This window comes from Phaethon aethereus (assembly GCF_964289735.1).
Source record: "Phaethon aethereus genome assembly, chromosome: 17".
Classification (NCBI taxonomy): Eukaryota; Metazoa; Chordata; class Aves; order Phaethontiformes; family Phaethontidae; genus Phaethon; species Phaethon aethereus.
The window spans coordinates 11,698,321-11,713,099 of NC_138593.1; the positions used below are offsets into that span (position 1 = coordinate 11,698,321).

General features: G+C 38.7%; 1 protein-coding gene across 1 annotated transcript in view; it reads right to left on the reverse strand.

Moving 5' to 3' along the window:
• Positions 1-14,481, reverse strand: part of SFI1 (SFI1 centrin binding protein) — a gene marked incomplete at its 5' end in the record, with an annotated part of 29,506 nt that extends 15,025 nt beyond the window's left edge. Inside the window, 12 exons of the mRNA XM_082007747.1 lie at positions 1,659-1,756; positions 2,138-2,230; positions 3,287-3,357; positions 3,810-3,971; positions 4,760-4,916; positions 6,321-6,423; positions 6,684-6,801; positions 8,489-8,583; positions 8,889-8,996; positions 11,097-11,168; positions 12,233-12,409; positions 14,462-14,481. Of these exons, the coding sequence (XP_081863873.1) occupies positions 1,659-1,756; positions 2,138-2,230; positions 3,287-3,357; positions 3,810-3,971; positions 4,760-4,916; positions 6,321-6,423; positions 6,684-6,801; positions 8,489-8,583; positions 8,889-8,996; positions 11,097-11,168; positions 12,233-12,409; positions 14,462-14,481 (1,274 nt within the window). The remainder of the gene's footprint in view (positions 1-1,658; positions 1,757-2,137; positions 2,231-3,286; positions 3,358-3,809; positions 3,972-4,759; positions 4,917-6,320; positions 6,424-6,683; positions 6,802-8,488; positions 8,584-8,888; positions 8,997-11,096; positions 11,169-12,232; positions 12,410-14,461) is intronic.
• Positions 14,482-14,779: the final 298 nt, after the last annotated feature.

Here is a 14,779-nt window from a genome sequence, read left to right on the forward strand (position 1 = left end):
CTGGGCATGTCTGTGCCCCCATAATATGCCAGTAATAATTAGTAAGGTAATTAGTAAGATATATCATTACCCAGAGAGAAAAGCTAGTTTTTAAGAGGTGATGAGAAGCCATAGCATCCATTTACATTAACAGAAAACAGAAATGCCAAGCACCTCTAAAGAAAGATTCCTAGTACTTTCACTCAATTTCACACTGTAAACTTAAAAGCAGTGGTAATGGATTTATTTTGGCATGACTGCAATTGTGAAACAACCAGTATTATCACTTTGAGTCTGGGTTCTTCTATGAGTTCCACATTGGTCTTGGAGGCACAATTAAAGTTTACAGGCACATCTTGTTTGTTTCATATTGAATCCAACTGTGCATACTGCAACTGACTGTAAAATAGGTAACTACACTAATATTTCTTATTTCTTCAGTAACCTCTGAGCAAAACCATAGTGATCCTGATGCCAAGATATCAGTCAATTAGAGATTTGTGCAATAATTATGCCCTAAAAATAAAACAAGAATCAAGTCTAACTCAGCACCAAGTTATCAGTCACTCTTGTAGTATCAGCCTCTCTTAAAAAAGAAAATACTTAAATTTACTTAAAGAAAATTTTAATACTTAAAACAAACTCTGCTGGGAGGATTAGAAGAAATGAGAGAGAAATTATTTTGAGTAGAGAAGACTGTTTAGGCCACAAGGTAGTTCTCTGAGCCGTGGTAAAATTGAATGCCTTTTTGAATGCAGACTTTGCTAAGCAGAAAAAGAACATCACACACAAGCTTGCATGGCAGAATGAAACTTCCCTTCCTTCCCTTTTTACCCTGCATCCAATTTAAACTAAGCAACGCTATGTGGCTCGTTGCACTAATACACTAACATCTCAACAGGTTTCATTTGTTTGAGACCAACACCATAATACTGCAGTTGAAGTGCTTTCAGTTTCAACTCTAGCCCCAGGACCTAAGCACTGTAGAGTACAGCATGCTGTACTGAGTCGCACAGACCTGTCTTGTAGAGGTCTCATTCTCTCCTGCTAAGCTTCATCCAAAAAAATCAAGAAAGTTCTAAGACAACAAAGTTCAGAGTATTTGTACGTCCTGCAATTTTGGAACCAAGTGAAAGCAGCATTAAGAACCAATAGACAGAGGAAGTGTAAGAATCAAATATATGCCCTTTCAACTTCGTCATAACAAACATGTACTCACCACCAAACTCCACAGGTCAAATTTAAAAGCCTTCTGACTGCTTTGTTAATGTTGACTTATTCATAGGACTACATAAATTTAGCTTCTGAAAAAGAGTCTTACCTTCACTCTTAGAGTACCTCTAGCAGCAGAGGTAGCCATACATGAGCCACCAACTCCCCCCACTCTTCCCCAAAGCAAGCGTTTCAAGCTTTGTCCATGCTCATGCCACAATCTACTGGTCTTACCAGGAGAACATCCAGTTTTTAAATCTAAACGAGTCTCAGAATTAGGCTTAATCAACCTCCCTCACATTTCACTGAGAAGCAGGAGATGTAAATTGTCTGTTACTCATAGAAAATATAAGAGCAACTGGCACAGGATGGTCATGCCCCCAACCGTATTATCAGATTTTAAAAGAGAACCAAAGGCCCACAAATCCCACATTTGTACAAATTTATATTAATATTTCTCTGCATACCTATAACGGGCACGAGCCACTGATGTTAAGGCCTGCTGCTGTTCTTCCTCCTTCTCTTCCAAACGGGACTTCCAACGGTTCCAGAACTTCTGCAGCACCTGAAACAAAACAACAAAGACATGAAAACACATCAATATTGAGGGAGGAGAAGAATGCAAAGAAAGAAATTATTAAACATTCTACTGAAACTTCATGCTGCAACGGTTGCCTCCTGCACTGCTTCATATAGCAAAGTTGTTTTATAACCTGCTATGAATTTTTCTGGTAAAAGAAAAAGTCACTATAAACATAGGAAAACAGAAAACTAAAATAACTTATCTAAGACTGACAGCTGACTTACACAGGAGATTTTCTGTGGCTATGAGTATTTAGGAACTAAGGCACTGATTTAATAAAAAAGTATTTCATATGTGAAAGTCAAAGCCAATAGGACAGCTCAAGAAAAACTAACACAAGAACAAAAAAAAAGTAAAACTCACTGTAACTTGATGCTGACGGTATGACAGATTTTTTCTCATTTGCTGAAGATGACTGTTCACAACATTCTGCGAAAGACCCTTAAACCCAAGTTTCTGTAACAACAAGAAACATACTCAACTTTCATGTAATCAGTGCTTGCTGATTTGGGTAAGTTTAGAACTGGCTGCTCCTTACAGACAATTGATGTGTGATGGTAGTCCTTGCATTAGCTAAGATTTATGAACTTACCAAAGCCATACATCAATTTATTCTCACAAACTGTCACTTCTCCAGCTAAACTAAAATTCCCTTCCACCTTCCCAGGGTTTTACTGTGAGACGTCTCACTCCTTATTCAGCTATCAAGACCGCTACTCCATGCCCTTTCACAGTCTATCTTCTGCTTTAGTTCAAGACTTGTAACTTGGTCCTTATCAAAAACAGAAAAGATCCACTTCCCTTTTAGGTCTCCTCTGCGCACAAGGTCGTTTGGTCTACAATCCCACAATATCTTGATTCAGGGACGAACATGGTAAATAGCATTATAAGAGCATGCTGCCTTAAAGTGCTCTCAGAGTCACTAATGTTTTCAATCTATGATTCAAACAGGTTTATTGCCAGTCTTTTGATGATCAGTACTAATCCACACTCAAAAATAATTCAGTTCTGAAAAAGCTGGAGGCTTGCTCACCTTTCAGACTGCCTTCAAGGATTTATCTTTTTTTTAAAAAAAAAAAAAAAACCCAACTACCTGCATATGCAATAAGCTATCTTTGATGTTTGGACCCTTGTGAAAAGAAGCATGTATGTATGTACTACAGAGACAAAAAAAATAATTCTTGTAGGGAAAATCAAGGGGAAAATGCAATCTCATAGTGAAATGGCCAGGGAGCATGGTACCCCAATACCATCAAGATTAATCTGCTACTTCACCAGTTTCCCAACTGGAAGAATAACTATTTTGGAGAGCAGCACAGTTTCCCTATTTGGATTCAACTGGCAGATTCCAGAATAGTTGGAATCTAGAAACCTGATGCCCAATCTAAACTCACCATGGCAGAAAATAGTGCATCCCCCACACCACCGTTAGTATTAAAGGCACACTGCCAGTCAGAAGCATTCGAATTGTCTCCACAGCCCCTTCCACCTAATGCATAACAGTCCTCTTACCAACAGATGATGCTTGTAGTGTTTTTCAGCCAGCTCACACTGTCGAGTCTCTTCCACACACAGTACAACATCTGTCACTGAGTTAAAGTATCTTTTACACAGAAACATCCATCCTGATACATACACAACCTTCTCCACAGAGGGGCACTAGATCTCCATCTAAAGTTGCTTCAATATTCGAATTTCCAGCACTGTTACCTGCACAAGTTTTGATTACAGTCAAGTTTTTAGATTTTGCTGGCTTACAACAATACATTTCTGATTCACTGTTAAGTAAGGAGTTCCTCCCTGACCTTCAATTATCTCTGGCAGGCTCTTAGCTGTCAACAGGCTAACATACTGCAATTGCAACAGTTTTATTAATGGTTAATATGGTCTTACATACTAACTGTTATCATTCTAACGATAACATGTTTACTGTCATACATGCTACTGCACAACATTCCTACTTATTAATCAGACCTTTCCCCCACAGAAATGCTTTTCACCTGTCCCTGCTAGGGACGAGGTACAGATCGGATACAATGCTTCCAGTGTGCAAAGACTCTCCATAAGGCAATCCTTGCTGCTAGTTTTCCAATGTCCTTTCGCTGAGTATGTATTCTTCTCTGGCACTCCCATGACAGCCGCCAATCAGAGAAACACTGTCGGACTATCCTGCTTCGGTGATGCTCTTGGGCCAACTCTAGAAAACAAACACACAAATTACTTATGACTTGTTCCATCCTGGGCTCATTTATATCAGATGAGGCCATGACATTTAAGCCACTGGTTCTGAAGTGACAGAAGCTCTAACACTGAAAAATGGTGGTAAGAATTCACAGTAACACTCAGCTATGGACTACATTCTTCCTATTGATCACAAAGTACACTATGTTACTGCTTTAAAACTGCCTAACTTAAGAAGGGGAAGTTAAGACACTGTTCAACATACACAAGCTTGCTTACATTTCAGCATACTCCTATTACTGGTTCCCAGATATCCAAGCTGGATTCTTTTCCACGACCACCTATCAACAGGTGTTCACACAAATATCTGAACTCACTCCAGTGACTTCAAGGGAAGAAACAAAAGAACTGGCATAATAATCTTTACCATCCCTGTAGGAGTTGTGATTTTCTGATTATTGAGAAAATCCCCACATAGATTTACTGACAGTAGTCCTGAATAAATCCTTCTCACTGGTATCTCAGTCAGAATATAATCTGAAACAGAAGTTTTCGTCAAGGGAACTTTAAAGCATTTTCTTTTAAATCACACAGAAAGCAGGTGATCTTCCTGACAGTTCTGTATATAACTGTAGCTAGCCAGGCCTGTGACTGTGTACAGTCCAAGCTGCATCTCGTCATCTCTTAAGCCAGCAGAAACATTGCAGTGTCTCCTAGAACAGGAAAAAAAAAAAACAAAACCACTGTGCCCTAAGCAAAGGAGCTGAAGCCTATTCTGTCCACTCAGAATTATCAGAAACTCACCATTATGATGTTTCTTTGCTCTGTGCAGGTTTAAGTATCTCAGCCATGCTTCCACGCATCTCTTCAATTCCCAGTGCTGATGGTGAGTTACTGCCCTAGCCTCCTTCTGCTTGTCATTCTGGCTGTATAAATACAGCTCTCGCCATTGCAGCCAAGCCTGACAGAACAATTGAGGAGGGAGGGCAGTAAGGGGGGAAAAATGGACAAGATTAGGGAAGTAGAACAAAGGAGAGAAGACTAAGAACACACAGGTAATAGGAAATTCCACATAAGACCTAAAGGTGAAAGCCATGTTACAATAAGGCTCCTCCCCACAGGGGAAAAAAAAAAACCCAACACAAAACCAAACAAAAGCCAAAGTAATGTCAGCATAGAAAAGGTCAAACAATGTCAATATCAAACTTTTTTCCTTTTTTTGATATTTTCACACTTTTTCCATTAAAAGGCCAAAATAACACTTTTTGGATAATAGGCTTGCTTTCAGAGTATTTTCATGTGAAAGGGAATCACATCTTGAGATATGATAAGATTTCACAAGTCACAAGTTTATCTCCTTAGTAGAATACTGGCCTCAAATAGGCAGTGTTGCCATCTTACAGCAAAGGCCAAATTGAATAACATTACCTGTTTTAAATGGACAAAAAGCCACAGTTCCAGTGAAAGAAAGAGAACCATGCTGTTTTCACTTCAGCTAGGATGAACAATTTACTGAAGGAGCTGACAACTTCTCGGAAAATTAAATGCTGGATTGTGTTTTCTTACCCCAAAATGGAGTTAAAACATAAGAATCAACATAAGAACATAAACAACATAGGAAATGTTGTCTTACACAGAGGCTGATCAGTGCCATCTTGCCTCCCGATGGGCTAGGGCATTGGACCTCTGTGGCGTTCAGCATTCTAGAGAGCTAGATGCATCATGCCCTGCTCAAAATGCCACAGCTGCAAACTCACATACATGTGTTTGTTTACCTCCTATTTACCTGTGGCTAGTTCTCTTTGGTGGAAAACACTCCGATACTTTCACTATCATCAAGCATTTTATAAGACAGTAATAATTCCTTTTGGCCAGTCTGCTTCCTGGCAAATATAAGACATGGATCCAGTTTGCTTTGCCTAGATTTCTTGTAAAGAAGTTTTTCTTGTAAAAAATTGTTTTGACCTTCTTCACAGAATCATAGAGTATCTCAAATTAGAAGGGACCCATAAGGCTCATCAAGTCCAACTCCCTGCTCCTCACAGGACTCCCTAAAACTAAATCACATGACTAAGAGCATGGTCCAGATGCTCCTTGAACTCTGACAGGCTTGGTGCCATGACCACTCCCCTGCGGAGCCTGTTCCGGTGACCTATTACCCTCTCAGTGAAGGGCCTTTTCCTAACATCCAGTCAGAACTTCCCCTGATGCTGCTTCATGTCCTAATACGTTCTTCCATCATAAGTACCACAATTTGTAAAGCAAATGAGTAAAGGCCAATTTTTATTAATCTGCAACACATTAGTCACACATGCCTGCATTTTAAACATTAGAAATGGTAGTAGTTGCAGGTCCTGGGACTTACTCGAAATTGCAGGCTCTGGGCCCAATGCTGCAGAGCCAAAACATTCATTTTGTGTCCAGTGCAGTTCTGGTAGTGTCGTCTTCTCCACACTGCCCACGATATACTGCCAAAACAATGTTACAGACATGATCAAATGCAGGTTCCATGCTTTGGTGCAAGAAATCGCCTTCCTCTCACCAGAAAAAGGTACGAACAACAATCTTTTAAATTCAGAGTCTATGGGTATACCAGAAGAATTCAGAAACACACACAGACCAGGGCGGGGGGCTGGAAAATCAAACATGGAACAAAGTCACTGCAGGAAAAGATAACAGAACACATTTATGGTCACTGCCCCTCTGCCTGTTGCCACTCCATTCTTACCGCAAACAGCTTCTTTCCCTGAATGCCAGTGCCACAGACTGCATCCCATGTTTTGTCTTTTGAACATCAACATAGACCAGCCAGTGCTGCCAGGTCCTGAGCAATATTTGCTTCTTTGCTGTGCACAACAAAAAAATTACAGCATCTTAAAGTTCATGCAAGAATCTGGCATTTTTTAACCACTCTGTAACACCACTTGTCCCTGACCTCCAGTCCCCTCAAACTGCAGTGACAGCTCATGGGAAACCCTGAAACAACAGCCACCAGAGCCGCAGCCACGACCATCCACCCTGGCTGAGGGTGTCACACCAACAAGAATCTCTAAAACGCTGACAGCATCATGCCACTTGTTCAGAGCAGCGTGAATTATCAGACAATGGTATTGCTTTGTCTTCAGTGCTTACAGGGTATATAATTGTATAACAATAATCAGCGTAACAACCTTATTGGGTAAGAATTACAGGATTCTCTTTGGCTTGTTTAAAAACCAAAAAGTTCATCAGGTTCATCAGTAGCTTTTCAAGAGCTTTTCTCTATTACAAGCAGAGAAATCAACCAGAAACAAGTCAAGATTATTTAGCAGGCTGGTCACACAGCTAAAAACAGAAGTGGCGTCACAAATTCCAGTTTACCACTATATGCAGCGCACTGCACTTTCTCCTCACAACAGTCTGACTTGTCAGAACTGGCACTACTGAAGGAAAGTTGTTGGAAAAAACATTATTTATCTTATGCTCCTCCACACTTACACTAAAAAACACTACAGTTTTGTGTTTTGGGGTGGGGTTTTTTTAAGATTTCCTTACAATCTGGTGAATCAAGTATTAACCTGCCTTAAAACAGGTCACTTTTTTACTAAGTAACACGCAGCTGCTTCTGTAAGTTTTCTGGCCCCAATCAGTAAGAATGGGAATCTAGATAGCCTATCAGTTTGTTTCCAAAGATGCCCGTCTATATAATATTCTGAGGCTACATTCATATGCAAAGAGACCTTATTTTGCAAATCAGCACAGAACAAAACCACAGTATCATCTTCAAAACAGGCTCATCCTCCCCTTCAGGAAAACACATTTTCCCTGAAACCAAAGGAAGTTGCAACCAATACAGGCAACTTCATCAGTAGGACAAATCCATTGCAGAGCAAAGAGTCTACACAGTAAGACAAGGCGCACTTCAAAAGCTTGGGCTTCTTTTCAATTGCAAGATACAAGCTGGAAGGAATAGTGAATACAGATAAAATATGGGCAGTTAATACCACAAGGAATTAGCGTTAAATGTCTATAGCCACAGTCAATAGAGAATGCCAATAACATGTTCTATCAAAAAATATCTATTTGAACACATATTGTGATAAAGAAAAAACCAACAAACAACAACAAAAACCAAACAAAAACCCCCCAAACCAACCAAACCACCCCCCAAAAAACAAACAATGCAATTCAGAGCAGATGGAGAGGCCCTTAAGCTTATTCACTGGCATCCCTAAGTAACTATATAGCTATACAGTAGTGCAAAGCTTATTCACTGGCATCCCTAAGTAACTATATAGCTATACAGTAGTGCAAAGCTTATTCACTGGCATCCCTAAGTAACTATATAGCTATACAGTAGTGCATCAAACAGAACCCCCTGCCAGCTTTAGACAGACAACCGTCTGTACCTAAAAGCTTTACACTTTCAGGGGTGGGGGAGGTCAGTGAGCAAACACATACAACGGACAGATATTCTGTGTAAATATTTCCCTTAGAAACTCCCAACTCAATATGTCCCTAAATAAAGGTAGTTACCATCACTTCTACGCTTACCATGAGACTCTGCAACATAATATTTGTTCCTCTTTCCTTGCTGCTGGCATACATAGGCTCTCCAAGCCTTGAATATCAAATTATGGAGTAAATGCCTGAAAAAATGAAAAGCATGCCGTTCAGTGAAATAGCAACCAATGCCTAGAAGTAGGATTCTTTCAAGTTCAGCTGCACTCTAAAGACTTATTGGATAGGAAATTCTGACTTCATCCGAAGACAACAGCAACAAAAAAAAAAAAAGAGGGGAAGAAGAATATGCAAACAAGCAATAAGACATTGCTCTTGGCCTCAAGGTACTCTTAATGTTACATGCTTACTGGTATTAATAACTCCTTCAGAACCTAAGGAAAATTTCTCATACTGCTACATACACACAATAATAGGAAGTCATTTCACAAACCTGTAATGGCTGTCTGCTCTGAGGCTGAGCTTCCTTTCTCGGCAAACAGTCCACCACTCCTTCCACTCTCCAAAAGTTTTTTGAAGAATCTTCTGGTCATAAAAGCATCTAAACAGTTGAAAGATTTGGACATGGGAAACTTACAGGTTTCCAGGTTGACCGCAAAACAGTTTTCATGAAGATTATGCTACCTCTTTTCTGGTCTCATCTGATTAGCCTAACAGCATCTAATTGCATTTAAAAAAACACTACCATACTGTGACATTTTATTCCAAGACTCTATGAAGTATGACAAGAAGCAATCAGCTTACTGACTGTAAATACTTCACATAAAGTCAAGGAAGGAAAGACAGGTGTTTTTAACTGACTTGTCAAATGTCAGAATGCCAGTTGACTTTAGACTTAGGAACAACTTGCATCTTTTATCCTCAGTTCTGTGTTTTACTTGAACCACCAGCAGAGCTGATAATGAAACATGTATTTTCCTTGCTAACTTTGTTCTTCATTATTTTAAGACAAAAGAGTTTAAGTATAGAAATAAATACAAAAAGCTACTTCAGATTTTATAATGCTTTGATATTTCCATTGTGTTCTTAAGTAATCCCAAATTTAGTATCTTCCCAAAGAAAATGGATTCACAAGTCACATATGATCTTCAATTTCTTTAACCTCAGTAGAACAACCTCTGCTTTTATACCCAGATTTAACAAGCACCTGACCAGGTAAGAAGCAATGCTACATTTCAACTGAATTGTGAACATCTAAAAATTCAAATATAGGAGGATGTGCATAAGGGAATTAGGATTTTGATCACCGAACTAAAAATAACATTCATAATCTACTATTTCAAGCAATTAATTTTTTTTTATTTTAAAATAGTCTCTTAAGCTTTTTTCCATGTGGTCAAGATGATCTGGGCAGCAGCCTGAGAACCAGAAAGTCTCATGAACTGCAGTATGAATACTTTCAAAAAATATCCTCATCTCTTTGTATTTTTAATGGAGAGAAGGAAAACAGAAGGACCCAAGAAAACATACAGGCTAACAACCTTCGATCACAACTATCCCACTAGCTTAATGAAACTGGGCATGTCTGCAATAACAACAGGATTAGGCCTAGAATACCTAGAGGTTCCCAAGTGAAACACGTATGAATCCTCTCACAAGTTGCAATTCATAGCTACCTACCCCAAGCCAAGTTGCTAAGTCATTCCAAGCACTCAAGCAGAAAAGAAAAAAAAAAGAAAAATAAAAAAGAAATGAGCTATATGTTTGTTGTTTTTTTTTTTTTACTTGGTGCATTAACAGAATATTGCAAATAAAAGCCATGGCGAACTGGGGACTCTTAAATCTAAAAAGGCAATTACTTATTGCTTATGTTCCTTGCTGAACTTTTTAAAATGTATTTCCACTCATCGTCCTAAAAAAAGTAAAACAGTCATTGTCCTGAGTTTACACACACAGAGTAGTGCGAATTCAGTATATGGGATAGCAAGAATGGTAAGGTTCACAGGACAACTTCCGTCTACCAGCTAAGGCAGACACAGTCAGAATGCATATGTGATACAACACAAGGAAATCGGCTAACTCTGGGTCTGTTCTTACTCTTGACTGAAACAAATGCAGGTCTTTCCACTGGGAACTGCTTCAGTTCCCAAGGGCGTGGTAAAACAAGAATGAACATGCAAATTAAAGCAAAGCAAGAAAAAAAAGCATCAAAGCGTTGTTTTTCAGTACCTGACAGAACACTAACAACAGAAACAAATCATCTGCCACAGGTATTTCAAAGTCAGGCAGATACAAAGCATATATAGATATACATTAAGAACAACAGTGCAAACCGTAAAATGAACTGAATTTAAAGATCTATCTCTAACTTTGAAAAAATGTTAAATTTAAAGCAGGTATCACAATCATACCCCATCATTTATATGCCTGTACAGTTCAACTTCATCCAGACAACCACAATCCCTATGAATTTAGTTAGTGAAGTTTAACCATGATTATTAAAAACAAACAAAAAGCAGGCACAAGAAGGGTATTCAAATAAACCTTCAAATGATCTCAAAAGACATCCAAATGTTTTCTTGGCAGTCAGTACTCTCTTAGTCCAATAGTACAGCACTAAACCGTATTTTTAAAAAATCAACAACCAAACAATAAACCATGACCAACAAAACCCACCCTTCATTTTTGGAACTTTAGCTACCTGGCTTTAGAAGGGAGAACTTGTCCAAATGTCTTTTTTGCCCACAGAGAGAAGAATTTCCTTCCTAGATATCTGGAATACAAGGAAAGGTTAGTTGTTTTGCACTCTGCCTCTGTTAATTCCCAGGCAGCAGTAAAAATAGGAACTTTTACGATAGTTTCAGTAATAAATCTAAGGGTCTGGTTTTACAGAGATCAATGCATATACAAAATATCTACACCCTGAAATTAGTACCTTTAACAGGACTATTCACCAAGCATAAATAGAGGCCCAAGCATCACTGCAAGACTTGAATTGGGACATACTTGTTTAGGAACCCTAGGCAGCTGAAATTTCTGCAAGCAGCCCACTTATACCCATTGATACTAACAAGCAGGCTGCCGATTAACTGGGGAGCCTTTTTATGATTTAAAAGTGGTAACATCACTATTTCCCTGAAGTCAACCAGCTGGGTCAGACTTGTTTCCAGAATACTTGAGCCAACCTAATGTTTACCCCTGTCTGAAATCAGCACATCTTCCTTCTCCCTACCTCCCCAACAGCAGTTGCACTCCTCAGGAAGCTTCTCCAAGTACCAGTTCCAACTCACTAATCTGTGATTGTGATACTATCACCCCTTCCCCCCCTTTTTCTTTCTAATAGATTTAAGAGTTATTGGCTCACAGAGGGCCCCGATAAGCAAAGACATCACAAGGTAATTAATTAAAGCACACAGCCAGGAACAGGACCTCCCTCTTTCAGCAAGTCTAAGTTGCTAGATCAGCTCCACTTGTTTAAGTAACATTAGGCTTTTAGTCTCTGAACTATTACCATCCCAGCTTTGTCAAGATTCCTTCAACAAACAAAAGTAAAGACATACAAGAGGAGGGCAAGACTAAATCATTACACCTAGCAGTCCCCAACAAAGCATACTGTTAAATAGCCGGGTTTTAATTTTACATTAGAAAATCAAAAATGTACAAAATCTGACTGTGACAATGCATGTCCTCAAGCTACCACAAGACATCTTCAGAACTGTCTGGCATGCCTGTAAATAAAACCTCTGCCTTAGCCTGCACTTGTACTACTAAAACCAGACTTCTTTAGCTCTGATCCCCCTGCTCCATTCAGTGAAAATTATGTTTTGTACTTATCACCTGATTTGGAATTCTTTTAACCTTCTTCTTTGATGCCAGGTATACCTGACTTGATCCAGATCATCACCTCTGTCCTGAAATTGATGTCTGTCAGACTGGGGAGCAAGAGATTGCCCACTTGCATGCACTTGACACCTAGGCAGTTGTCGGATTTCATGCATCTTCAGAGATTTTGAACTCAGAAGGAAAGAAGAAATACTTGGTGTAAAACTACATTAACTGCAAAGAAGTGGCATTATTTCAATAAATTAATCTATAAAAGAGGTATACAATCACATATAGAAGTTGGCAGCTACAAGATGTTAAAACACATTTATTGTCTCTTCATCAGGCCTTTTACACTGTCTCAAATTTTAAAGTTGTTTCCCCAAGACAAGCAGGGAGACACATTTCAGCACAATCGTGTCACAATTTCTTTCTCCTCTAAAGTTGAAATGAAAAAGCACTTTAAATGCATTTGTGCTTCCCCTCCCATCTGTGTGCATACAGCATGCCTTTAGAGAGAAGATTTGAATGTGTTTTTCTGCCTTTTATTTTCGAACATATCAAGGTATTCTGTCCATTGCTGAAAAGTTCTCTTGAGGACTGAAGCGAGAATTCCCCATTTTAACACGAAATGCACTTACATACACAGGCCTTTTACAAGGAACTCTTTCCTAGTTTTGCTCATATTTTAACTACATGTGTTTCTTCCTTAAAAAAAACCTAAATAGCCTTTCCTGTTTTTACATATTTATCATTAAAAAACAAAATTAGGCATATTTTTCTGTGATACAGTTTACTTTCACATGTAGTTCTGATCTGAAAAATAACAGGTATGTTTTTATGCATTCTCAGTATTTTGTCTCAGTAATTTTCTGAAAACAAGAATTATAAAAAAAATCTAACCAGATAAAACTTGCTGAACCAGTTGTATCGAAGCTTCTTTCCCAAAACAAATACTGCCACCACCCTGAAAATTTGCACATTAGAACCACAAACACATTCTTGAACTCCGAAACAGGCAACAGAAGAGGATAGTCTGAAGTCTCACCCTAACAGTCACCTGAACTGAGCTAGGAAAAACATGGCTGCAGCCAGGGAAAAAAAAATGCTGGTTCCACGAAGTTATTGGAACAATCTCTGCTATTAAGTTTCAGGAGTTGAGCTAAGTAACTGCTCACAGTACTAACAAGAAATCATGGGAGGGAGGGAACAACAAAACCAGCACACACACACAAATCTCATAGAAAGAAATACAGTTATTTTTTGGCTTGTTCTAGCAAGCTGCAAGGAGCTAAAACAAAGCTAATGAAAGAAAACAAGCCCTATATTTTGTGAGAGCATGCTAAATTCTTGTTCTCCTATAAAATATTATTTGAATGTTTTCTGAAGGAGGTGGGCGCCATCCAGCAGACAAAATAATTCTGTTCATGTCAAGATGTGCAGTTAAGACAACTGTATGCACTTTTGAGTAAAAGAGTTTCAGGCACTTTGAAATTTATGCAAAACAGCTTTCAGCACAAGTTCTTGTGAACGTCTATTAGGCCCAACTCCCTTTAAAACCCTCCAATCTGCTCCAAAGGTAAACCTGGTCCGACCATATGCAATTACAATGTAACACAAAGTAGTCCAAAAAAAATCAAACTCCGGTAGAACATGTACAAGTTTTGTATTAAAGTCTAAGGCACATGAATACTTAATGATTTTCCAATATATGTAATTTTTAACAGGTTATTCCTAAATTTGAAACACTGTGCATCCTACACATATGTGGTGATGACGGCCCCTGACCATGAGAATTTATGTCACATAGCCATGAAAAATAAGAGTCAAAGAAGGATCATTTCTCCCTTGTAAAGTTAGAAAATAAAAGCATGGGAAGAGAACCAACTAATACCACAGAATAAGTCTGTGGCTGGGCCAACAACTATATCCAGATAGCTTACGTTCCAGTCCAATACCTCAAGCTCAAGAACATAATTCTTATCTTTGAATGTTATGATAATGTAAACCCACATAAAGTTGTGTTTCATGATGGGTTTAGGGATGAGGGTGGTGTCTTTGTTGGGTTTTGTTTTGCTTTTAAAAGGAACACTTTCTGGTTAATAATGTTCCATAGAGACCAGTAAGACCTCATATGAGAATAATTCAGCTTTCTTCTGTCCCATGGAATGCATAAGATGCCATAATTATGAAAAAAAAATACAGCTACGGTCTTTAACGAGGTAGCATCTTATTATTGCTTACCTGCTTCTGGATTTCTCCATTTTGCTCTAGTTCCAAGTCTGCAGTAAACAAATACACTCTCTGCACTTGTGAAGTTGTGTATCAGCTTTGGACAAAGCATAGATTAGTTCCTGTTATTTGTGATGAATCCATCAAATGGATCTATGCTAAATACAGTCTGTATCTTAAGAGTAACAGGAATTCCACTCACTTGACCTGCGTACAAATAACATAATGCAATTCTAGATGTTTAACATGAAAAGCATGCGCCTGCACACTCACAGCCTTGCTGACCTGAATGATACTGTGCTGACATAATCTGTTGGTAATCAAGTCATA